The 25206-nt window shown below is 48.6% G+C and overlaps 1 protein-coding gene, 1 long non-coding RNA gene and 1 pseudogene across 11 annotated transcripts in view; 1 reads left to right on the forward strand and 2 right to left on the reverse strand.

Moving 5' to 3' along the window:
• Positions 1-3348, forward strand: part of Srrm1 (serine and arginine repetitive matrix 1) — a 32358-nt gene extending 29010 nt beyond the window's left edge. For all 10 annotated transcript variants that reach the window (XM_021159547.3, XM_021159549.3, XM_021159552.3 and 7 more), the window contains 2 exons: positions 1279-1488; positions 2371-3348. In XM_021159547.3, the coding sequence (XP_021015206.1) occupies positions 1279-1488; positions 2371-2478 (318 nt within the window). In that variant the 3' untranslated portion in view covers positions 2479-3348. The remainder of the gene's footprint in view (positions 1-1278; positions 1489-2370) is intronic.
• A 10758-nt stretch (positions 3349-14106) lies between these two features.
• LOC147004198 (uncharacterized) lies at positions 14107-15060 on the reverse strand. The gene is made up of 3 exons (XR_015047227.1): positions 15010-15060; positions 14322-14467; positions 14107-14211 (listed from the first exon to the last, which is right to left on the reverse strand). It is a non-coding gene; the product is annotated as an uncharacterized LOC147004198 (long non-coding RNA).
• Positions 15061-20770: 5710 nt separating this feature from the next.
• Positions 20771-21756, reverse strand: LOC147004199 (aurora kinase C pseudogene; annotated as a pseudogene).
• Positions 21757-25206: the final 3450 nt, after the last annotated feature.

A 25206-nucleotide genomic window follows, 5' to 3' on the forward strand; every position in this document is an offset into this window, starting at 1 on the left:
AGACGAGCCTCAGCTTTGGCCTTGTGATTATACCTCAAAAAGACCAGTTAGTGGGTGAAATTCTTTAAAAGAACAGAAATTTCAAACCCAGTGTTGTAACATATGCTTTTAATCCTACGCATTCCAGAGGCTACCCTGGGCTACACCGACTCAAAAAAAATGAAGTTACAAGTTAGATTCAGTTAAAATAATTTATGTAAATTTAATGTAAAGACAGTACCTAGAATATGGTGGTTCCATTAAATCTTTTTTCCACCCCAAGACAGATTTCTCTGTGCAGCCCTGGCTGTCTTGGAACTCTATATAGATCAGACTGCCACTGCCTCTGCCTCCAAGGTGCTAGGATTAAAGGAGTGCACTGCTGCTGCCCTGCCAGTTAAATAGTCTTTGAATCTTGTAGTATGGAAGTGATTAATGTTCAATAGAAACTGTACTTTGAGTCGGGGTTTGATTCTCTTTCTAGGCTGTTGAAGAGTAAAACCGGCTACGATACTCAGTGCCCAGCAAGCGCTACTGGCTTTAGGATTAGGTTTCTTTGCCTGGCTGTAGGCCAGCTTGTGTTTGGAGTGCACTGGTGACAGTTTGGATAGCCCACAGTGTTCAGTAGATGCAAAGATAGGATTGGGTATCTTACTAGATGATGGCGTAACTTACAGGGCTTATGGAGACTCTGCCCTGTTGTAATGGATGGAATATCTGAGCTAGAAGATGGCTCAGTTAATTCAGTCACCTGCTTCCAGGCCTGAAAACCTGAGTTGAGTCCCTGGGATACACATGGTAGATGGGAAGGACTAACTCCTGTAAGAGGAACATCTCTGTAGAGGAGTGAGACAGACCACTCCCACTCTTAAATGTGTGTGGCTGAGTTTATCCTGGCATTGTATTGGGCTAATGGCACTGCGAATTGGAATCCTGCTGTGTGTTAGCTAAGTGTTGTCAGAGGTTTATAATTGCTCCTTATTGAATGCTCATGGTCAGGAGCTGGAAGGCAACTTGTGTTGCTCAGGACCCCAACTCTTGTCACCCACTCACATCCTGAATCTGGGAACTTGGCTTAAAGTTAGTAAGGAGTTAGTACTGAGTCAGTCAGCATTGAGACTCTCCAACTGATTGTGGGCGGAGCTGGCTTTAGTGTGTGTCTCACTTCTCTGAGAGTGCCCTCATTGGTGCCAGTTGTCTTTGCACAACTGTGAAACATCTATTTGTTTGAAATTCCCTCAGAGCCAAAAAAAAAAAGGATTTTAATCACCTCAATTACTTCACTGTTTCTGTTTCTAGAATTCTGATCAGGAAGGAGGTGGGAAGAAAAAGAAGAAGAAGAAGGACAAGAAACACAAGAAGGATAAGAAACACAAGAAGCACAAAAAACACAAGAAGGAGAAGGCTGTGGCCGTAGCCACCCCAGCTCCTGCAGCCCCTGCAGCTGTTTCTGCTGCCACCACCACATCAGCACAGGAAGAGCCTGCAGCAGCACCAGAGCCCAGGAAGGTATTCACACCGCCTCTGCCTGCTGTCTGAGAAGTGGTTGTGCTTTTTCTAACAACTGCCTGTTTCTCTGTAGTATTTTGATGTTTCTTGGTGACCTGCCAGAATCAAGAGTACAAATGGCTTCAAAAAAAACTTAATGTGTTTCAACTTTTTACAACTACGTTCAAGGGACAGCACAGGGCCTTTTGCTATATGTAGATTGGGCAATGTATGCTACCACTGAGCCACATCCCTAGATACACACAATAAGTGCAATTAAAGAAACTTCCCATAATGGACAAAAGTGGGGGCGTCCGAGAGTAACTGATCACAGTAGGGTCTGCGTGTGCTCACCCATCAGTGTGCATGTAGAGGCCGTTGATGTCTGTCTCTTTCTCTCATATTTTTATTGCACTTTACAAATCCAGGGCCATTTGTAGAGTTAATTCCTTAGGATGGGACACAGGTCATCAGGGCTTGGGGCAGGCTCCCTAAGCTGTCTTGCCTAGAGCTCACTGTCAGCACTGGGGCGCTGCAGGCGTGCTGTCACCTTACAGGGGTCCTCGTGCTTGCATAGTAAGCGCAGGAACATAGCTCAGTTGGTTGGGAGCTTACTTAACATGCTCAAGGCCTGGATTTGATTCCCTAGCTCTAGTTGTATTGGGTATGGTGGTAAGCCCAGCTCTTGGGAGGGAGGCTGACGCAAAAGGATCTTGGGCTGATCTTGGCACCATAACAAATTCTAAACAAGCCTAGGCTACAAAGCAGCCCTGCCTCAATAGCTTTGGGTGGTTTTTGTGTATGCAGAGCTGTGCGGTTGTTGTGGTTTGGTTCTGGTCTGTACTCGGGTCTCCCACTGTGTCTCAAGACTTAATACTTGCCTGGTTTGGGTTTGTTTGTCAGGAGACTGAGAGTGAAGCTGAAGACGACAACCTTGATGACTTAGAGAGGCACCTACGGGAGAAGGCCCTGCGATCCATGCGGAAGGCTCAAGTGTCCCCACAGTCCTAAGCAGACATGTTTGTTACGTTGTAAATTTTATTTGGTTTGTACTCAATTCAATTTCAAAATTGCTAAAATGTGTTTGAGCTTTAGACTATAACATTTGTTGTAATAATTGCTAGGTTGAAGTTCACCATGTTTAAAAAAAATGGGGGGCATGGATTTACATTACAAAGGTGTCCACGGTGTATTAGTGACATTCTTCCATTGACATTTAGAGTGAAATATTTTATGCCAAAAAAAAAATCTCTTTTTTAAAAAAGGGGGTTTGACTATTGTTGGCATTCTTGTGGTTCCTTTAAATGCCCTTACCTCTTCCAAGAGGTTGTTTGTTTTGTTTTCCTCCCTTTTCTCTTGAATTTTAGCATCCACATAAATTATGCTTCCAACCTTGTATAGGTTTGTAAGCTTGCCCAGAAGTGAGACCACTGTTGAAGTACCACAAAGGTTTGAGTGAACGAGTGAGTGTTCACTCTGTTGCCTGTGGAGTCTGCTGTGTGGCAGGATCCCAGCCCTAGAGCTGCAGGGCTGCCCTGTGGGACAGCGCAGCGCCTAAGCTGGTTAGCATCTGGGTTTCTCCTCCAGGTAGGGTCGTTTTGTTTCCTTCGCCCTTTTCTTCCTCTCTGTAAAGGCGATTCCCTAGACCCAGGACGGACCCTTCAGTTACAGAAATTTGTTTATGGAACCCGGTGGCTCCCGTCATGTTTCTCCTTACTCATTCATCCAATTGGTACCCACAACTGAAGAGCGCGTGTATTTGGCGGGCTGGAAGGGCCTGGACAGTGTCTTGGTTTCACTTGTTTTATTTTATTTTATTTTTTAACTAAAGCTATATAAAGCTTGTGGATTAAACAGAATAAATTTCTAAATTTAAGAACATTGCCACTCACATTTATTCACCTGCCGGGGAGGACGGAGTTCAGGGAAAATAGGAAGTGATGTTGCAGACTCTCCCCTTCTTACTGAAAGAACTAACTGCAGAGATGTCAGCAAGGGAGAGCAGGGGTGTTCTTGGAACATGGAAAGCTGGTGAGGAGAGAGGCTGGTTACGGCAGGGCATGGTGTCAGTGTGGAGGGCCTGGCACACTCTCAGGTGGCACTTGGAGGTGGACCTGAAGCTTGTGACACCAGAAGTCTGAGCCTAGTCTTTGGAGGCACAGGTAAATTTGATTGTGACTTCTAATAGATGAAACTAGAATAAAAAAATGTCCACATCTGAATTTCAGGAAAGCCTAAAGGTGTTTTGGTTTTTACTTTTTTTTTTGGTTTTTTTGGTTTTTTGAGACAGGGTTTCTCTTTGTAGCCCTGGCTGTCCTGGAACTCACTCTGTAGACTAGTCTGGCCTGGAACTCAGAAATCCGCCTGCCTCTGCCTCCCACGTGCTGGGATTAAAGTTGTGCGCCACCACTGCCCGGCTCTGTTTATGACTTTTAACCAAAAGACAAGACACTTAAAACTTCAGTAGGAGCCGGGCGTGGTGGCGCACGCCTTTAATCCCAGCACTCGGGAGGCAGAGGCAGGCGGATTTCTGAGTTCGAGGCCAGCCTGGTCTACAAAGTGAGTGCCAGGACAGCCAGGGCTACACAGAGAAACCCTGTCTCGAAAAAGCCAAAAAAAAAAAAAAAAAAAAAAACTTCAGTAGGGCCAGGCTCGAACCTAGAAGGGCCTTTCAGAAAGCCCTGGATTAAGAATCTGGACCTACACCAGCTCAGAAGAGAAGGGAAGGGGGAACGGGGAAAGAATTATGGGGGTGAAGTGACCAGGAGAGGGGCAGTGGAAAAAATACCGGGAAATTTAATGATTCCATATAGTTCTTTATAATCCCCAACATTTACCCCAAAGTTACACATACAAAGACAGCTTTCTCGTTAATATTTTTCTTTTTCTGTAAATTAATCTTCCATATTTAATACATTGACTTAAAAAAAGAAATCTGGAGAGGTAGGGTGGCGCAGTGGTGGAAGCATTGCTGCTCTTCCAGAGCACCCAACGAGTTCAGTTCCCGGCACCCACGTGGCAACTCTTGATTGTAACTGCAGTTCCAGGGCATTGGACCCTCACACAGACATACGTGCAGACAAAACACCAGTGCATGTGAAATTAAAAACCAAAAATCTGGGGCCTTTTGTACTGGTTTACTCCTTTAATCCCGGCATTCAGGAGGCAGAGGCCGGCAGAGTTTGAGGCCAGCCCAGGGCTACAGAGAGAAACTCTCTCCAAAAAAAAAAAAACCCTAAATCAAAAGACTTTTAAGCAGTGATGAGCTGGTTTTACATGGAACCTACAGTGAGTTATAATGAAGAAACAAGGAGCCGGGCATGGTGGCGCATGCCTTTAATCCCAGCACTCGGGAGGCAGAGGCAGGCGGATTTCTGAGTTCGAGGCCAGCCTGGTCTACAAAGTGAGTTCCAGGATAGGGCTATACAGAGAAACCCTGTCTCGAAAAACCAAAAAAAAAAAAAAAAAACAAGGTACTCAGTGAAGACAATCCTAGAGGACTCCAGAGCTGGGAATAGTCTCATGTGCAGAGCTTTCTGTGTCCTTCCATGTGGAAACTAACCCCATGTGAGACAGGAGAAGCAGTATGAGCGACTACAATGCGGACTCCCAGTATAAGCCAAGCCGCCGGAGTATTTGCTTCTGTTTAGCCTGACAGTTGGAACATTTGTGGCTGACCCCTGCGACACAGGGGCTTTCATTCTTCCCAACTGAAACCTGACAGAGCAGTCCTTGCCTAGACAGCTAGTTGAAGCTGTTTAGAGGCTAACCCAGGTTCTACCTGAGACCCTATCTCAAAAATGGAGCACATGTCTGTAACCATCGGACTTAGGCAACAGCGGAAGGGCCGTCCCTCTTAGTTGCTTGTGAACTCAACAGAAGCTATAGTTACCTGCACAAGGCCACGCCAGCAAGACCAGTCAGCCTCTCAGCCAGCAGCACTACTGGACTCAAACAGAGGAGGTAGTCACCTTCCTCAGCACCGTCTTCATCTTGAAGGCTCAGCCCATCTCTGAACATAGAAATTACTAGAATTTGGACCTCTTTTTAGCATCATTTCTATAGTGTCCTCATAATTAAATGGTGAATCATTAGCATAAAACTAAGGTGAGACATGTACATCGCAGTCATTCACGGAGAATGTTTTTATTCCAGCTGGGAGTGGAAGGACAGCCTGATCTACATAGCAAAGTCCATGCTAATCAGAGCAATATAGTGAGACCCTGTCAGGAAAAAATATTATTCCATTATCAAATGGCAAATTTCAACCAAGCAAAACCCAAAATTGGGCTGGAGAGATGGATGGCTCAGCAGTTAAGAGCACTGGCTACCCTTCAGGAGGTCCTGAGTTCAAATCCCAGCAACCACATGGTGGCTCACAACCATCTGTAATGAGATCTGATGCCCTCTTCTGGTGTGTCTGAAGACAGCTACAGTGTACTGTATAATAAATCTTAAAAAAAACAACCCCCAAGTTTCTTTGGCACCATCCTGATAGGCACCAGAGGCTTTCCATTCTTTCCTGGTCCCAGCTGTCCTCAGATTTGTCCACTAGGTGGCACCTAGTCCCTGCTTAGCCACAGAGTGAGCTGACATACTGTGCAGTCCTAAGACTCCTGTGCTTGCTTGGTCCTTTTTTTTTTTTTTGGTTTTTTCGAGACAGGGTTTCTCTGTATAGTCCAGGCTGTCCTGGAACTCACTCTGTAGACCAGGCTGGCCTCGAACTCAGAAATCCGCCTGCCTCTGCCTCCTGAGTGCTGGGATTAAAGGCGTGCGCCACCACACCCAGCCTGGTCCTTTTTATTGTTATTTTAGGCAGGATCTCATATAGCCCAGGCTGACCATGAACTTGCTGCATGGTCAAGGATGACCTTGAACTCAGTTCCTGTGTGTGTGTGTGTGTGTGTATGAATGTGTAAGAGAGAAAGGAAAGAGGTGGATATTTTGCTTGAATGCATATGTCTTTGTTTATTTGTACCTCCTGTGTGCATGCCCTCAGAGGCCATTGGATTCCCTAGGACAGGAGTTATAGATGGTTGCACAAAGTTGCTGGGGATTAAACCTCAGTCCTCCGGGAAGAGCAGCCATTGCTGTCAACCACTGAGCCATCTATGTAGCTTTGGTTGGACGGGAACTCAGTATGTGAACCTGGCTGCCTTTCAACTCAGATAGCTTGCATGCCCTGTCTCCAAGAGCTGGGATTAAACAAAGGCATGTGCCGCCATGCCTAGCAGATGTTATTTATTTTTAATATTGTTGAGTGCATTTCCATCCGTGTATGCTGTATAAATATGCATTTATGTGTGCCCCAGTGCTCATGTGGAAGTCAAAGAACAATTTCACAAAGCCCATTCTTCCCACTTTATCCAGGTTCAAACTCAAGGGTAACGTTACTTCTGCTGCAATTGCTCACTTGCCGTCTATCTTTTGGAGCAGTTTTGGTTTATGTTTTGTTTTGTTGAGACAGGGTCTCGTTATATAGCCCTGGCTGTCCTGGAACTCGCCGTGTAGACCAGGCTGGCCTCAAACTCAGAAATCCGCCTGCCTCTGCCTCCCAAGTGCTGGGATTAAAGGTGTGAGGGCTTTTCAAGAGGGAACATCCGCCTCAGTGTCCTTCCAGTGGCCGAGCGTACATGACCTGGAGGGCTTATGAAGTCTTAGATGTTTGATAAGAGCCTTGAAGATGACAGGGCAGGTTCTAGAGCCCATGAGAAGGAGCATGGGTCACAGGGTGACTCAAGGAAGCTGAGACATATTTTCATTGTGTACAGAGTCTCTTAAAGTCTCATTTGTGAGATTCCTGGAATCTAGGAAGGATCAAAAGGCCACACACGCTCAGGCTTTAAGCCGGGGTCCCTGCCATTCTGATATCTCTTTTCAATGTGTATGAATTTTCCCCTGCAGGTATGTCTGCGCACCATGTGCATACTTAGCCTTGGTTCTCTGAAACTAGAATTACAGGCAGTGGGCTGGTGAGATGGCTCAGCAGGTAAGAGCACTGACTGCTCTTATGAAGGTCCTGAGTTCAAATCCCAGCAACCACATGGTGGTTCACAACCATCCTTAATGAGACCTGACACCCTCTACTGGTGTGTCTGAAGTCAGCTACAGTGTACTTATGTATAATAATAAATAAATCTTTGGGCCGGAGCAAGCAGGGACTGAACAAGCAGGACTGACCTGATTGAGTGGGGCTGACCAGAGCAAGCAGAGGTCCTAAAAAAGTTCATTTCCAGCCGGGCGTGGTGGCGCACACCTTTAGTCCCAGCACTCGGGAGGCAGAGGCAATCGGATTTCTGAGTTCGAGGCCAGCCTGGTCTACAAAGTGAGTGCCAGGACAGCCAGGGCTACACAGAGAAACCCTGTCTCGAAAAACCAAAAAAAAAAAAAAAGTTCATTTCCCAACAACCACATGAAGGCTCACAACCATCTGTACAGCTACAGTGTGTGTGTATATATATATATATACACACACACACACACACACACATATATATATATATATATATATATATATATATATAGAGAGAGAGAGAGAGAGAGAGAGAGGCAGTTGTGAGCTGCCCTGTAAGTTCTAGTCATTGAACCCAGGTCCTCTGGAAGAGCAGCAAGAGTTCTTCATCCCTGAGCCATCTCTGCAGCCCCATCTTTTCACATTCTAGTTTTAAATATCTACATAAAAGGATTATCGTGGGCCACATGATGGTAGCACACATCTTTAATCCCAGCACTTGGGAGGCAGAGGCAAATGGATCTCTTAGTTCTAAGCCAGCCTGGTCTATGGAGCTAGTTCCAGAACAGCCAGGGCTATGGAGAGAAACCCTGTCTCCAAACAAATGAACAAACAAATGGACCATCATGTATATGCAGGCGGCCTTCATAACAGATCATAATTGTTATGGAATCCTTGACTTCAGTGACAGCCTAGAGTGGGAGATGCCTTTCCTGTGGCCCCTTAATTTTCATTGCATGGCTATCCTGCCTCAAAATGGCATGACCTGACACAATTCAGGAGGTTGGAGATTCGAAGTAATCTAGGTCTGCGGTAGTGGCTTGTGGTTTTTGATGCATCCATCATAAAATGCTGTTAAAGTGTTTAGTGTTAGGCTGGAGGCCTGGCTGACACTGGGGACCCAGATGGCCCCACTCACGCTGCAGCTGTCAGGAGGTCTCAGTTCCTCACAAGCAGGCTCTTATTCCTTGATATCATTTCTTTTTCTTTTTTTTAAGATTTATCTATTTATTATCTGTAACTACACTGTAGCTGTCTTCAGACACTCCAGAAGAGGGCGTCAGATCTTGTTACGGATGGTTGTGAGCCACTATGTGGTTGCTGGGATTTGAACTCAGGACCTTCGGAAGAGTAAGTCAGTGCTCTTACCCGCTGAGCCATCTCTCCAGCCTGATGTCATTGTTTGAAGAGGGAAGAGTCTCCTTCACTGTGAGCAGACCCTGGGTCCTGCCTGCGGAGAGAGGCAACTGAGCGAGCACCAGCGATCCAGCTCGAGTTCCCTGCTCTCTGCTCTGGAAGGGATGGGATGTCAGCAGACTCCAGCCCGCCCAGACTTCCCCATGCTGATGGCTGTGGCTGGAAGTTGCCAGGCCACTCACCCTGTGTCTTGGTTACTTTTCCATTACTGTGATAAAACATGCATGACCGAGGCAACTTATAAAGGGAAGTGGTTAAATGGGCTTCAGCTTCGGAGGGTTAGAGTCCTCGCTGACAGAGCAAAACAAAAACACAAAACACGAGGGCAGGAACAACTGAGAGCTCACATCGTGGGCCTGCAAAGTATGAGACAGAGCAAGATACTGGGAATGGCATGCATCTTTTGAAACCTCAAAGCCCACTCCTGGTGGACACATCCTCTACCAAGGACACCTCCTAATCCTTCCCAGGCAGTTCTACCAGTTAAGCATCAAGGATTCAAACACTGGAGCCTACGTGTGGGTCGTTTTCATTCAAACCACTACAACCTGTACCTGTCAAGTGCAATCCTGAGAGCTGAACCCAGGCTCATAAAGACAGACCCGTGGCAAACACTGCTATTTTATCCTACAACTAGGCAAAGTCCACTGATCTATGGCCACTCTGCCTCTGAAATTCATACTGTTCTGTGGACTCAGGACTCAAAACATTGGGCCTTCCTAGGGGACTTACATACTCAGGCATCCTTACATACTACATCCCATCCTGGATGTAGCCTTTAAACATTCACCTGGGCCAGTCTCTTTTCAGGAAGAAGGTGGAGGAGCTATGTGTCCATGTGGGTAGAGCTTGGGACCTGTTCCCATCAGCCCTTGCTGGTGAGCTTGGGCAAGTCCTTATCCCTCTCTGAGGCTCTGGGTATCCCTTAGGGATATACAGGCTCTGTTGGTATGTTTGATAATGCTATGAACTCATTTCTGTCAAATGATAGGACATTTGAGGAACCACCATCACTGAAACATTCTCCCGGAAGCCAGTGAGGACACAGGGCCAGGTGCTGATGGAAAACGGGGCTATGCAATATCTGGGTGCTACAGGTCACATGAGGGACTCGCTGTCAAGACCTGTGGTAAAGACGTGGCTGCCACAGTGGCTCAGCCAGAGGCGGCAGGAGGTCCCGTGTAGCCGCTGTGTTGCTTTTCTTGGGACAAGGCAGGCCACGGATGAGGCACTAAAAAAAGAGACGCAGCTAGACAAGGTGATGCACGCCTTTAATCTCAACACTCAAGAGGCAGAGACAAGTGGGTCTCTGAGAGTTTCAAGGCCAACCTAGTCTACAGAGTTCCAAAACAGCTGGGGCTACACAGAGAAACCCTGTCTTGAAAAACAAAAGAAGTATGCACTCATTCTTGAGCACACACACACACACACCCCAAAATGAAAAAAAAAGAAAGTCTCACCCAGAGTCCAGCTTGGTTCAGACTTCCTGATGGAAACATTGTGCAGGGAAACTCACAGGCGTGGGCGACTCAGAAAGCTGTGTCACCCAAAAGTCCCACATCTCTGAGGGATGGCTTCAGGAGAATCGCATCAGAGTTCTGCTTTCAGTTTCCCTTCCTTCTGTGACCTCAAGGGAGGCAGAGGGGAGCGAAGGAGTCCTCGTGACCTCTCCACCTCTCTCAGCGTGAAGAACGGTCCAGGATCCTTGCCACACACCTGGTTGTTTCTGAGTGTGTCTGCTGATGTCATTGCTATGGCTACAGGGATAAGGGGTCAGCTGGTCACCACAGCGACCTTTGCTCCACCACAGAGGAAGGGTTTGACATACCTGGATGACAAGCTAGGACTGTGGCTTGTTTGTATCTTGGTGGATAGGAAGCCCCACCAAACAGTGACCCATGTGTATAATGTCCCGAAGGTTTCCCAACCTCCCACAAGCTGTGGAGTGTTCAATGCATGGGTCTCTGGGTGGGGGTATTGCACATTCGAGTTGTCACCATGACTAAACAGGGCTGTTCATTTTGCTCAGTGTCTTCAGCTTACAGTGCACCAAGCTCGCAACAGATGACCAGCTCTTCTCATTCACACATCAACCCCGGAGAGCGCTTGCTATAATTATCTGCGTTTACAAGATAAGGCAACTGAAGTCCTGAGGGGAAGGGACAATTCTAGCCAAAGCAAGCAGGAGAGGGGGAGGCAGGCCCAGCTTTAGTACCTCAAAGCCAGCGTTTCTGTGTTTCTGTTTCCTGTCACCTAACACTCCCTCTTGAGGCATTCTTGGAAGCTGAAGGGTGTGGCAAGGATGGGGAGGCTGACAGTATGGGTTTGGGAACCAACACCAGAGCTGACCTTCTCCAGGCCTCAGTTTCCTTGTCTGTAGAATGAAGCGATGCTTTGCATTGAACTAAAACTAGGGATGGTTTTTCAGTGGGTCTCAGAGAAGAGTGTGCCTCTGTGAAACCCAAGAAGTGGGCTTCTTAAATGCTGGTGCGAGACTCGAGACAGGAAGTGGCCAAGTGTCTCAGAGCCATTGTTCCACCCCAGTGGAGGTGCCAGGATAGTTCAGGCAGGGTAAGAGGACAAAAACAAAACCAGAGTCTTTATCTAGAACTCTCCTTTCAGGGCCTTCCAGGGAAACAGAAACTTCTGGACTGTCATTGCTGAGTTCCAAACATTCCAGAGGGCTCAGCAGGAAATCTGTCATCATCTGACCCTAGCCTTGGCATCAGCCAGACGGAAGGCTGTCTGGGAAAGCCCCTCCCACTGGCAGCCTCTCTGCCATGGTCCTGCCCTGCACTGAATCCACCCTCCCCACAGCTGCAGTGGAGCAGATGGCTGCCCAGCTCTCCCGCTGGGGTTGGGAGTCCCTTCTCTGGGCAGCAGCTTCATTCCTGGACTACAGAAAACTGTAGCCCAAGGACTCCGGCATACTGTGTTCCTGAGGCAGAGCCTCACCACAGGGTCACGAAGCGTCCTGAGTCCTTCTCGGCTGGTGCAGAAGTGTACCCCACACCCCTCTGTTGGTGGATGGCAGGGCTCAGTCTCAGGGGTGTGATACTCTGGGAGTGGCTATGTTTCCCCAGACGTGACTCTAGCACTGTCTGAGAGCCCTTTGAGGACTGTGCCGGACAGCGGTCCCCTTGGGTTTCCTCCAGGTTCCACTGAAGGCTTAGCATCGACTACGGTGGGTGTGCTCCTGGGTCATCTCCAGTGCCAGTCACCAAGAGCTCTGATCACTCATAGCAGGACCCCCACTTCTGCTCCGCTCTGCTCCACTGAGTCCCTAGGTCCCTCTGTCAAAGGCTCCTACGGGATTTCTAAGTCTGTTCACTGGGATCGGGTTCATGGGCTCAGGGAGGGAGCCGAGGGCACAGGTTGCTTGTCTGTCTCACCCCAGCACCTAGGCTGCTGATCTTCACCTTTTATTTGGGGAATTTACACAAGAGTCTTTTTTTTTTCTCTTGGTTTTGTATTGGGAGGGCTTGAACCCAGGGTCGAGCATGTGTTTTTAAAAAGCACCCTACACTTGGGAGGCAGAGGCAGGCGGATCTCTGAGTTTGAGGCCAGCCTGGTCTACAAAGTGAGTTCCAGGACAGCCAGGGCTACACAGAGAAACCTTGTCTCGAAAAAACAAGCAAGCAAACAAACAAACAAACAAAAAAGCGCCCTACAAATGAGCCACAGTTTTCATAAGATTTTTTTGTCTTGTTGCATTTCTATTGCAATAAAATTGACATAAGTCGCCGGGCATGGTGGCACACACCTTTAATCCCAGCACTTGGGAGGCAGAGACAGGCAGATCTCTTGAGTTTGAGGCCAGCCTGGTCTACAGAGTGAGTTCCAGGACAGCCAAGGCTACACAGAGAAACCGTGTCTCCAAAAAAAAAAAAAAAAAAAAATTGACATAAGTCGCCATGCAGTTCACATGTGCAGGTTAAGGTGATGTTTATTATGTATAAGTGTTTGCCTGCACGTCTGTATGTGCATCTCAAGCACACAGAGCCCTCAATGTTCAGAAGACAGTACCAGACCCCCTGGAACTGGAGTTACACACAGTCGTGAGATTACCACATCGGTGCTGAGAATCCATCCCAGGTCCTCTGCAAGAGCAGCCAGTGCGCATAACCAGTGAGCCATCTCTCCAGGCCTGAAGGGATTTTTCTTAATTGTGTTATTTCAAAATATATGTGGTGTGTGTGTGTGTGTGTGTAGGTATCTGCATGCCTGCACGTGAGTTCACAGGCCTAAGAAGATGAGATGTGTTGGATTCCGCTGAAGCAGCTGCTGTGAGTGTTGGAAGCTAAGCTCAGCTCCTCTGGAACAGCAGCAAATGTGCTTAACCACTGAGCCATCTCTCCAGCGCCTTTTGAGGTTTGACGCCTACACCAGTAAATCAATACACCTTCGCTTTCTCTCTGAGGAGTTCCCTTAAAACAACAAAAGCTGGATTTTGGTTGTTTTTAGTTAGGGTTTCCTGCAGCCTAGGCTGGCCTTAAACTCTTTTTTTTTTTTTTCCTTTTTTTTTTTTAATTAGATATTTTCTTTATTTACATTTCAAATGTTATCCCCTTTCCTGGTTTCCCCTCCGAAAAACATCCTCCCCCCGTATTCTCTCTCCCCTCCCCCTGCTCACCAACCCACCCACTCCCACTTCCAGGCCCTGGCATTCCCCCACACTGGGACATAGAGCCTTCATAGGACAAAGGGCCTCTCCTCCCATTGATGTCTGACTTGACCTTGAACTCTTGATCCTGGTGCCTCCAGCTTCCAAGTATGAAATTATACTCAACTCTTTGTTTTAAACCTGTGACAGGATTTGAACCCAGAACCTTGTGCATGCTAGGCAAACATTCTACCACTTAGCTACACTCCCAACCCAAGGTCTTTTTTTTTTTCTTTTAATTATTTATATGAGTACATTGTAGCTGTCTTCAGACACACCAGAAGAGGACATTGGATTCCATTACAGACGGTTGTGAGCCACCATGTGGTTGCTGGGATTTGAACTCAGGACCTCTGGAAGGGCAGTCAGTGCTCTTAACCGCTGAGCCATCTCTCCAGCCCCCCAACCCAAGGTCTTGATGCTCAGGCTCTGAGCGGCTCTCTTCCTGCCTTGGCCTCCCTGGTGCTGGGTTTATGCACACATCGGTGTCCGGTGTCACAGCCTCTCTTCTGAGTGCTGGCAACTGCAGGCTTTTAAAGGTCTCGAGGTGGGTGGGAGGTGACCAAGGAACTAAAGACACCTCTGTCTCCAGGCACCTGAGCACCTACTCGTTCCTCACCGTCCCACTGTTTGCAACGTGTGGACGCAAGGCCTGGGGAAGTGAGCACAGCTCTGTGATGACAGAGCTGACCACCAGCCTGTCTACACTGGTTTGTCTACTTGGCTTGGCTTCCCACGGGCTGAGACTCTGGGGTTGCATACCTCGGAACTCCATAGATGCACTCCATGGCTTCGGGTTAATGTTTTCTCTGGATTCTCCTTGGGGACAGCAGCCAAGCTGGGCAGGCGCCACAGTGTGAAGGAGGTGGGGCGAAGGGGAGTGAGTCAGACACACACTGGACACCTGACTGAGGAGAAGAAGGCAGTGGGTGGGAGGCCAGCATCCTGTCTTCATCTTTATCCACTTATTCTCCTTCGTTATTTGTTTGTTTGGGGGAGGGTGTTTGGTTTTGTTTTAAACATGGTCTCTCTACATAGCTCTGGCTGTCCTGGAACTCACTCTGTAGACCAGGCTGGCCTTGAACTCACAGAGATCTGCCTGCCTCTGCTTCCTGAGTGCTGTGTGTGCCACCACACACCTAGCGGGTCCCCAGATTCTTAATCCAGGCCTGCCAGACTCAAGCTGGCTGGCTCCCCAAGAGTTCCACGCGTACTGCATCCTTTCTTCTTTACATCCCCACAACGGAGGCTGCAGTGGCTTTAGGGGGCCAGAGACCAACGAAAGCCCCACCCTACTCCACTCTGAGGCAAACAGGATCCCTTCTCATCCTTCATATCATCCCCATCACTTGAGGAGGGGGGTGCTTCTGGAAGGAGGGGAAGAGAGATATGAGCCCCGCCCAGAAGCTCTTCAGGTTTTCCCTTACTGTCTGGAATTTCCAGAACTAACCAGAATTGCTCACATCAGTCTTGGTCAGGAACTGCTTCAGTGGAACAGGTCATTCAGGCAATACCTCCTGAGGCAAAGTGCTCAGAGGCCCTGGGGACAGAAGGCAAAAGGCCCCCAGCCTCTGCTTCTGCAAGGAAGAGGAGGTCCGCAGAGGAAGGGATTTGCTTGTGTTCTTCCATCCAGAGAGAGGCGGAGCTGAGCTCCAAGGTTTGCTGGGTCTGTTGCCTTTTAGATATTTCTATTACCCCCTCCCCTCGAAAGGTGAAATAGAGACTCATCGGGGGTCTGTAATAACAGCTTTGCTCATTCCGAAGCAGAGCGCTTAACGTACAAGCCATTTCTCATCCCATCAGCTGGCGGGGTGGGTATCTCGCCCTCGTTTCACAGGAGAGAGGAAAAAGCTTGCCTGAGATGAGCCAGATGGAAAATGCTGGTATCTGAACTTCGCTTGGTATTCCAGGATCCCAGCATGCCTAGGGGTCAAGCTGGAGGTTCACACGGTGAGTCAAAGGTCAGCTGAGACTGCTCTGAGCCAAGTAGGGACCCTGAGCAATGACCAGGGAAGGACAAAGGCACACTGAGGGGCTGAGGACAAGCCAGCTGGCAGGCCAGGCCAGCTTGCAACCTGAGCCCATCGCCACCCAACCGCCCAGGCTCTCCGGTTCCGGTCTCCTTCCCAGCCCCTGTCCAGGTGTCTGAGGTAGAGATGCAGGAGCCACCTCTCAATGCACACCGCCAGACCGGCTGAGTGAATGACTGGGAGGCATGTTCCTGAGTACCTAAAACACAGGTAAAGCAGGCTCAGGTGACAGCCGACTGTCGGAACCCAGCTCATTCCCAGCCCCCATGGCCATCGGGAAGCCAGGTACCAGGGACAAAGGCTATGCTCTCACAAGGCTAAGCCACTCACAGGCACACAAACAGGAATCCATCTCAACACCTACGCATGAATGCACTTGCCAGGAACAAACCTACGGGGCCAGCTCAGACACGGGATGTGATCCTGATGTGACCCATCAGGGTCCTTGTGCAACCCTAAGGGGACCCAGAAAACCAGACAGATACCCATTGCGCTGCTGCCAACCCTTGAGAGGTGGAGACAGGAGAATCAGTTCAGCTACATAGTGATTAGAAGTTTGCCTAGGTGGTAGCTGGGTGTGGTGGCGCACACCTTTGATCCCAGCACTTGGGAGGCAGAGGCAGGCGAATTTCTGAGTTCGAGGCCAGCCTGGTCTACAAAGTGAGTTCCAGGACAGCCAGGGCTACACAGAGAAACCCTGTCTCGAAAAACCAAAAAAAAAAAAAAAAGAAGTTTGCCTAGGATATGTGAATACAAGAGATCATATCGAGAGAGAGAGAGAGAGAGAGAGGGAGAGAGAGAACAAGGAAGAATAAGAAAGGAGGGAGAGAAATTAGAATATAGGGCAGGAGAGAGTAGTCCAGTGGGTAGTGCGTCCGATGCAAGAAACCCTGGGTTCCCTCTTAGCACTACCCACTGGGCATGGTGGCTCACTGTACAACCCCAGTATGGGGTCAGGAGGAGGGTCCTCTCTCATGACACAGCAAGTTCAAATCCAGCTTAGGCTACATGAGACTCAGGTCTTACTCGAATAGCAAGAAAAAAACAAACAAATTAGACTATTTAAAAAAAAAAAAGAAGAAGAAGAATACTGGAATGCCAGCCATTGTGGCACATACTTTTGATTATAGCTCTTGAGGGACAGAGTCAGGTGGATGTCTGTGAATTCCAGAACAGCCTGGTCTCTACAGTGAGTTCCGGGACAGCCTGGTCTCCTCACTCCTGTGAGTTCCAGGATCATGAGCTACATAGAGAAAGCCTGTCTGAAAGAAACTCTCGCTGGACCCCAGAAGGAGCAGGCCACGCCTGGATGTGAAGACCGACCAGGGTGAGTCCGTGTTCTTGTAGAGGTACGTGAGGCTGTATGTGCCCGGGAAGTGCCAACAACCTCGAGTCCATCCAGAGGAATGTGGCCGAGGCTTAGGCAGTCACAGACAGGTTTAATGGACTATTTAAAACTTACGCTATCTGTGGGGCCACTCTGTCAGGCAAGTCTGATGAATCTGTTCTCAGATTGACTAAAGCCAACAGCGTCGTCTCAAAGAGCTTCTGGACAGAGGAAACTGGGTAATATTTGACATAAATAACGAGAAGGAGAAACATTCCCAGGTCTCTCTGGGCTGGAAAGTCCACGTCTGTTTTCCTTCCTCCCTGCTGAGTGGTATCTGAGCTCCTGGTTACCTCAGCCCAGCTTTCTGGGCCCTCCGCATCACAGCAGTGAATGCCATGACCTAGCTGGCGCTGGGAAATACCAAGGTCAAGGGCCACTGCTTGCCCACAAGGGCTGTGTGAACTGAGAGAGGTATGGGGCGTGGAGGGTGGGGAGCCGGAACTAGGCACTCCCCATCCTTTTCCAACCCCCATCTGCACCACCGAGAAGTTTTTGCACCCACGCACACGCACAACACCATCCTTTGTCCCTGGCTTCCCATTGTTCCAGGACCCTTACGTCATCCTTTCTCCAGAACTAGCTCATGTCTGTGGCTGAGGCCGTTATGCAAAGTTTTAACTGACAGAACCCAACGGACCCTTGGCTCCTTCCTGGTGATCCTTGGGCTGCTACAGTCCACCTTACAAAGGTGTAAATGCCAACTCCAGTCACTATTGGCCAGAGCACTCACACCAGGGATCCAATTGGTTGATAGCCAACCTATAAGATCGTCCTATAGGACCTCCTGCCCCACCCCTAAGCAGAATTGGGGGAACCACAGTTGGCTTTGGGTTTTGCAAAGGATTTCTTTGCTTCCTCTGACTTTTCTCTGGCATGGGGCCAGTTCCGGGTGCTCTTGAACACACCCGAGAACATTGTTCATTGTTTACGGCGGCGTAATTCTCCTTCCTCCCTGTGGCCCCGCCTTCTTCCTCCCGATGGCTCATTTCGGACGTTCTGCTCATTCTAAGTGATGACAACCCCTTAGCTCTTTAGGCAAAGCTCTTGAGCCCTCTTTGAGCTTCAGTTTCCCCATGTCTATATTTGGGCTGCTAAAAGCCACCCAACCGGGTTAAGAAAGAAGTGTGCTAAATGTGTTGGCTTCTGCCTGGGAGCCCGCACTAAGATGGCTGTGTGTCCTGCTTGGCCTTAGTGCTTGTGGCTGGCAAGAAGCCCGGCGGCAGAGGTCAGCCAGGAGAGGGAGGAGGCTAGAATCCGGGCCTCAGCTTGGGCATCAAGCTTGCTGAGTGACCTGGAATAAATCTCCACCCCTTCCCAAGACTCAGTGTCTCCATTTGCCAACTGAGGAGCACTTCCCAAGCTGAGAGGCCTGGGAGGAGACACTACCATATGTGGAACATTTTTATCAAAAGTCCACACCTAAAGAACGCTAAGATTTCTGAGTCAGGATCCGCACGAACCTTTAATCCCATTCTCAGGAGGCAGAGGCAGGAGGGTTTTGACTTTCGTGAGTTGGTATGATTTAAAGCCCTACAAGGAGTATGTAGCTACTCAGCTGGTGGAGTGGTTGCCTGGCATGCTCATGCTCGCAGCCGGGGGTTCAGTCTCCAGCATGGCATAAAACTGGGTACAACGGTACATGCTGTAATCCCAGGATTCAGGAAGAGGGGACAGTGTAGCCTCCCCCAGCCTGAAGCAGGCTGGTACAAACCTTGTCACCACTGAGGTGAGGCCACCTGCAGCGCAGCTTTCCGACTTGGTTGGCTCCTTTTTGAAGTGACAACTGCCCTGAGATTCTGCTACCTGCCTAGAGGCTGAACCTGTCTTCCTGAGACATTCCTGAATAAGCAACCAGCCTGGCGACCAAGTGCTGACAGAATGGCTCCAGGCACCAAGAGTAGACTGGCAGGGGGATGGGCCTTCCCCTTTATAAGCACAGTCTCTTAGTAAACTTGCGGGCCTTGAACAGGAACGTTGTCTTGCTCTCCATTAATTTCTCTTGCAGTCTAAGTCTCTTTCAGCCCCAGCCTGCCTCCCAGGTGTACCCGGTTCATGTAAGCCATGGGCCGGCACACAATGGGACAGGGGCATGAAGCCCTACATGCCACAAGCCCTATGTCCTGGGAAAGCCTACTGGTGGCCCCCGTTGCACACATGGATTAAAGCAACTCTTTCCTCATGGAAAATACTGTTTGGCAAGGCTGTCAGTGAGGCTGTGGGACCCAGCATTTCCCTAACACAAGCAGCCACAGGGTGCTATCTGTATGGAACCTCTGTGGCTAGCTCAAGAAATGGCACCCCCTCCCAGGAACAAGGATGGCAAAGTGTTGTGCTGAGGGGTGGGGTTGGGGGACATCCACAAGGGCTCCTCTAATCCTGTACTGGCTAGTTTTTTGTCAACTTGACACAGCTGGAGTTATCACAGAGAAAGGACCTTCAGTTGAGGAAATGCCTCCATGAGATCCAACTGTAAGGCATTTTCTCAATTAGTGCTTAAGAAAAGGCCCCTTGTGGGTGGGACCATCTCTGGGCTGGTAATCTTGGTTCTGTAAGAGAGCAGGCTGAGCAAGCCAGGGGAAGCAAGCTAGTAAAGAACATCCCTCTGCATCAGCTTCTGCTTCCTGACCTGCTTGAGTTCCAGTCCTGACTTCCTTGGTGATGAACAGCAGTATGGAAGTGTAAGCTGAATAAACCCTTTCCTCCCCAACTTGCTTCTTGGTCATGATGTTTGTGCAGGAATAGAAACCCTGACTAAGACAAATTGGTACCAGCATAGTGGGGTATTCCTGTGACAACCTGACCATATTTTGGGGAGGACTGTGGAAGAACTTTGGAACTTTGGGCTTGAAGATCCATTTGTTGTTAAGAGATCTGTCAGATGTTGTGTAGGAGCTTGGAAGATAATGTTAAGAACAGTGCAGAAGATAGAGGCCTGGCTTGTGAAATTTCAGAGGGAAGATTAAAGACTTTTTTCAGGGCCATTGCTAGTTTGATTGTGAAGATTCTGTGGTTCTGGTTAGCTGGGGTTGAAGAATCAGCTGTGATTAACAAGATACCAGAACTACTAAAGCAAAAACTTTGAATTACTGGGACTATTGATGCTGGTTAGCTGGAGCTAAGAAATTAGTGGTGATTAAGAAGAGACCAGCATTGTTGAGGTGACATCTTCTGGGAAATGTTTCCTGAAAGCACAGAAGCTGTGTTTCAGAGATAGCCAAGGTTGTACCTTGTGCTGTGGCTGGACTTGGTAATGTGTAAGAGTAACCCAGGTGGTACTGGTTTTGAGGGCATGAAGGGGTCACACAGAGCAGCTGAGGCTCGGCACTGTGAGGGGCCATGGAAGGCCATTGGTGAAGATGCATCCACAGTAGCAATTGATGGCTCAGGACTGAAGGGGTCATGCAAAGGAGCTGAGGCTTGGCACCATGAATAGAGCCTATGAGAGGCTATTGGTGAAGCCTAGTTACAGTGGAAGACAGCAGTGTTTTGGAGATGCCAGTACCATGAGATGACCACCAAGAACAGCAGCAGCACTGGAGTACAGGCATCTGGAGCCTAGAAGACAGCATGTGTGCTACAAAGGACATGGCTGGAGAAGTGACCCAAGCCCTTGGAGGAGCCCAGAAGATTGTGAGTTGGATCCCAGACATTGGATGGTTGGAGATTGATTTTTGCTTTTGATTGTGACTGTGCCCTGATATTTTTCCCTCTTGAAGAAAGTTTTTTAGTGAAGCCCACAGTTAAGAGACTTTTATTTTTTTTTTTTTTATTTTTTATTTATTTATTTTTTTGATGCGAAAATAATCAGTTTTAATTAACATCATTTCATAAAAGAGAAAACAAGCAAACCACACACACTAACAAACAGCCTGGAGAGCTTCCTGAAGAAATATATAGGGATAGAGACGGACAGGGCTCAGGAAGACATCTGAACACAGCGAGGCAGCACCCTTCGAGAGTGTTCCCTGACCCAGGGGTGCTTCAGGACCTGGGCCAGGCTCAGTCGCTCTGAAGGATGGTATCTAAGAAGCTTGGAGATCAAGTCCTGGGCTCCTGCAGGCACTGATGAAGGAAACTTAAAATCCACCTTGCAGATGCGTCTAAATGTCTCACTGGAGGTGCTGCTCTCAAAGGGTGGCTTCCCCACCAGCAGCTCATAGCAGAGCACGCCAATGCACCACAGATCAACCATCTCATTGTACGGTTTCTGCTCTATCATTTCCGGGGGCAAGTAGTCCAGAGTCCCACACATTGTCTTTCTCCTGAGGGAGGGGGTATGCACAGACCACCCAAAGTCTGAGATCTTCACCTCACCCTTGAGGCCCAGCAGGAGATTCTCTGGCTTGATGTCCCTGTGAATCACCTTCTTCTCATGGCAGTAGGTCAGGGCATCTGACAACTCCTGTATTATCGTGGCTGTACGCTGCTGGTCCAACTGCTCATTTCTCTGAAGCTCCTTATAGAGCTCACCTCCTGGAGCATACTCCAGAATTAAGTATATCCGAGTGTCATCGTAGAAGTAGTTGTACAGGCGAAGGATGTTCGGGTGTTGTAGGTGTGCCTGGATCTCCACTTCCCTGCGAAGTTGGTGCTCCAATCCCTCCTTCTCTATCTCAGACTTGAAGAGGACCTTCAGGGCCACGATGAAATGATTTTCCTTGAGCCCAGCCAAGTACACACGCCCAAATTTCCCCCTGCCCAGAGGACGCCCGATTTCAAAGTCACTGATGGTGAAATGCTTCCTGGTTGAGCTGCTGGGCTCCATCTGGCCAGTAGCTAAGGAAAGAGAGGAAAAATGGGCCTGGTGATGCTCAATAGCAACCCTAGTCCCTGGCTGCGGACCCCAGTGACCTCTAACTGTCCCCATCCTGCTGCCTCGTCCTCCTGCTTGCAGGGATCTTTCACATACGTGCCACCACTTTGGAGTCGGTCCGGGTTCTCCTACCTCTTACTTGTGTGTCGAGACTTTTAATTGTAAAAAGACTTTGGATTTTAAAAGATATTGGACATTTTAAAGGGATTGACTTTTAATATGTAAAGACTGTGGGACTTTTTAAGTTGTTTAGATCTTGGGGATGAATAAGAAATTAAGGGTTGAGGCTTACTAGTGATGTGTTTGTGTGTCAAGTTGACAAGGGGTCAATTGTACTGGCTAGTTTTGTGTAACTTGACACAGCTGGAGTTATCACAGAAAAAGGACCTTCAGTTGAGAAAAGGCCTCCATGAGATCCAACTGTAAGGCATTTTCTCAATTAGTGATCAAGGGGGAAAGGCACGTTGTGGGTGGGACCATCTCTGGGCTGATAATCTTGGTTCTATAAGAGAGCAGGCTGAGCAAGCCAGGGGAAGCAAGCTAGTAAAGAACATCCCTCCATGGTCTCTGCATCAGCTCCTGCTTCCTGACCTGCCTGAGTTCCAGTCCTGACTTCCTTGGTGATGAACAGCAATGTGGAAAGTGTAAGCTGAATAAACCCTTTCCTCCCCAACTTGCTTCTTGGTCATGATGTTTGTGCAGGAATGGAAACCCTGACTACGACAAATTCTGAGCTTGGAAACATCCCAACAGTCGATTGGGTTCCTCCTGGGGAAGAAACTGCATGTGTTCCGCTGAATAGCTCTGGCTTGAAGACTGTTACCACTGTAGGAAGAGATCCACCCCACTCCCCTATTGCTGTCTTGCACTGGGACGAAAAGGCAGAGGAATTCACTGTTCAGGGAAGTAAGGTAATGGCGTTCCCCGAATGGTGGAGGCAGGAGGTAACACTGGAGCAGGAAGGGGGAGTGGGGATCTAACTGTCCTGGCAAAGATGAGGATGGTCTGAAGATCGTCTTCTATCCCATTGGCTACCAGACTGTTGAATCAGGGAGTCTCCTGAGGCATCTCATGATAGAAGGAAAAAAAAAAGCAGGCGGGCTGTGGTGGTGGTGCTCGCCTTGAATTCTAACGGAGACAGAGGCAGGTGGATCTCTGAGTTCGAGGCCAGCCTGGTCTACAGATTGAGTTCCAGGACAGCCAAAACTATGCAGAGAAACCCTGTCTCAAATAATAAGAAGAATAAATAAGAAAAAGCTGAAGCCCAGCTGGGCAGTGGTAGCACACACACACACACACACACACACACACACACACACACACACACACGTGCGCGAGCACCGCTTTAATCCCAGAACTTGGGAGGCAGAGGCAGGTGGATCTCTATGAGTTGAAGGCCAGCCTGGTCTACAGAGTAAGTTCCAGGACAGCCAGGGCTACACAGAAAAACTCTGTCTCAAAAAAGGAAAGAAAAAAATTTCAAAAAGGAAAAAGCCAAGCTTGGTGTGGTGACATAACACCATTCAAGAGGCAGAGGCAGGCTTGGTTTATGTGGCCATTTCCAGGCCAGCCAGGGCTGCATAATGAGAACCAGTCTGAAACAAAACAAAACAAAAAGCTAAAGTGGGCCAATGAGAGGGCTCAGAAGGTAAAGGCGCTTGTTGCACAAGCCTGGCAACCTGAGTTCGATCCCTGGAGCCCATTTAAAAGTGGTAGGAGAGGGGTTGGAGAGGTGGCTCAGTGGGTAAGATCACTGACTGTTCTTCCACAGGTCCTGAGTTCAAATCCCAGCAACCACATGGTGGCTCACAACCATCTGTAATGAGATCTGATGCCCTCTTTTGGAGTGTCTGAAGACAGCTACAGTGTACTTACATATAATAAATGAATAAATCTTTTAAAAAAGTGGTAGGAGAGAGAGACCCAACTCTCCAAAGTTTGTGTTTGACCCTCACCTCCACGCATAAGCTGTGGCAGAGGAACCCATAATTAGGTTGGGTTTTTTTTTTTAAAGATTTATTTATTATTATACATAAGTACACTGTAGCTGTCTTCAGACACACCAGAAGAGGGTGTCAGATCCCATTCCAGGTGGTTGTGAGCCACCATGTGCTTGCTCGGATCTGAACTCCAGACCTCTGGAAGAGCAGTCAGTGCTCCTAACCTCTGAGCCACCTCTCCAAGCCCCCACATAATTAGTTTTAAAGTGGAATCTGAATATACAGAAGGAGGAAGAAGTTGCCTAAGAAAAGGGGCCCCATCCTAAAAGAACTCGGAGAAAACGAAGACAGTGACGGTTCCAAGACAAACGCCCCATCTTTCTTGGACTTGCTAGATGGAGGGTTGTGTATGCCCTCCCCTTGAACATGGGGTCACTGACTATTTGACCAACAGAGTATGAACAAAATGACTTCAATCTTGGGACATTACAGGGACTATTTCCCATTTCCTGGGAAGTTGGTTCTTGGAAGGCAGTCACCATGTTTTGCCCGGGGCACTGAAAAGGCCCTGTTTGGTATTTAGGCTAATTTTCCCACCTGAGATCCAAGTTGACAACCAGCAATAGCTTTCAGAGATGTGAGAGAGGAAGCCTTGGCTCACACTGGGTCTGGTCATGGTTTGACTGCAACCACAAGTACTCCAGCATCTCCACCAGAGGATACCAGGCCGGCTCAGCCAGCCTGCAGAACCCCCAAACCAATGAGAGGAGCTGAGCTAGCCTTGGAAGGCAAACATCTATAATCCCAGCACTTGGGAGGCTGAGGCAGGAGGAGTCACAGAAGTATAAGGCCAGCCTGAACTACATAGTGAAACCACCCCTCAATCTGGGGGGTGGGGGGGGAACAACAAAAAACCAGGTTGCCTAAATTTGCGGTCTAGTCTCTCCTCTCTAGGAACTTCAGTCTCTTTATCTCTAAAATGAGGGAGGTGACATCAGAGTCTATTATGTTAACTGAAGGAAAGGATCGTAAGTTAGCAGGATCTGGGGCACACACCTCAAGTTCAGAGCTCAGGAGAGGGACACTGGAAGACTAGAAGTTCAAGGTCATTCTCAGCTATGTAGTGAGTTCAGGGTCCGCCTGGGACACGTGATAATCAATGCAGGGCTCCCGAGATGGCTCAGCAGGTGGGGACGCTTGCCACCAAGCCTAAAGCCTGTGTTCTATCTGTGGGATCCACACGGTGGAAGGGGAGAACCTACTCCTGAGCGCTGTCCTAAAAACTCCACATGTGTGCCTGTGTACATAGACCTACGCACGCATGTGTGCACACACACACATGGTCACACACAGCTGCGTAAATAAACATTTAAAAACCTTGCCAGGGGGCTGGAGAGGTGACTCAACCATTAAAGGCTAGGCTCACAACCAAAAATATAAGCATTCAGTTCCCAGCACCCACGGCCATCTGGCC

This window comes from Mus caroli, unplaced genomic scaffold (genome assembly GCF_978045245.1).
Source record: "Mus caroli unplaced genomic scaffold, Mus_caroli_1 scaffold_6, whole genome shotgun sequence".
NCBI classification, from domain to species: domain Eukaryota; kingdom Metazoa; phylum Chordata; class Mammalia; order Rodentia; family Muridae; genus Mus; species Mus caroli.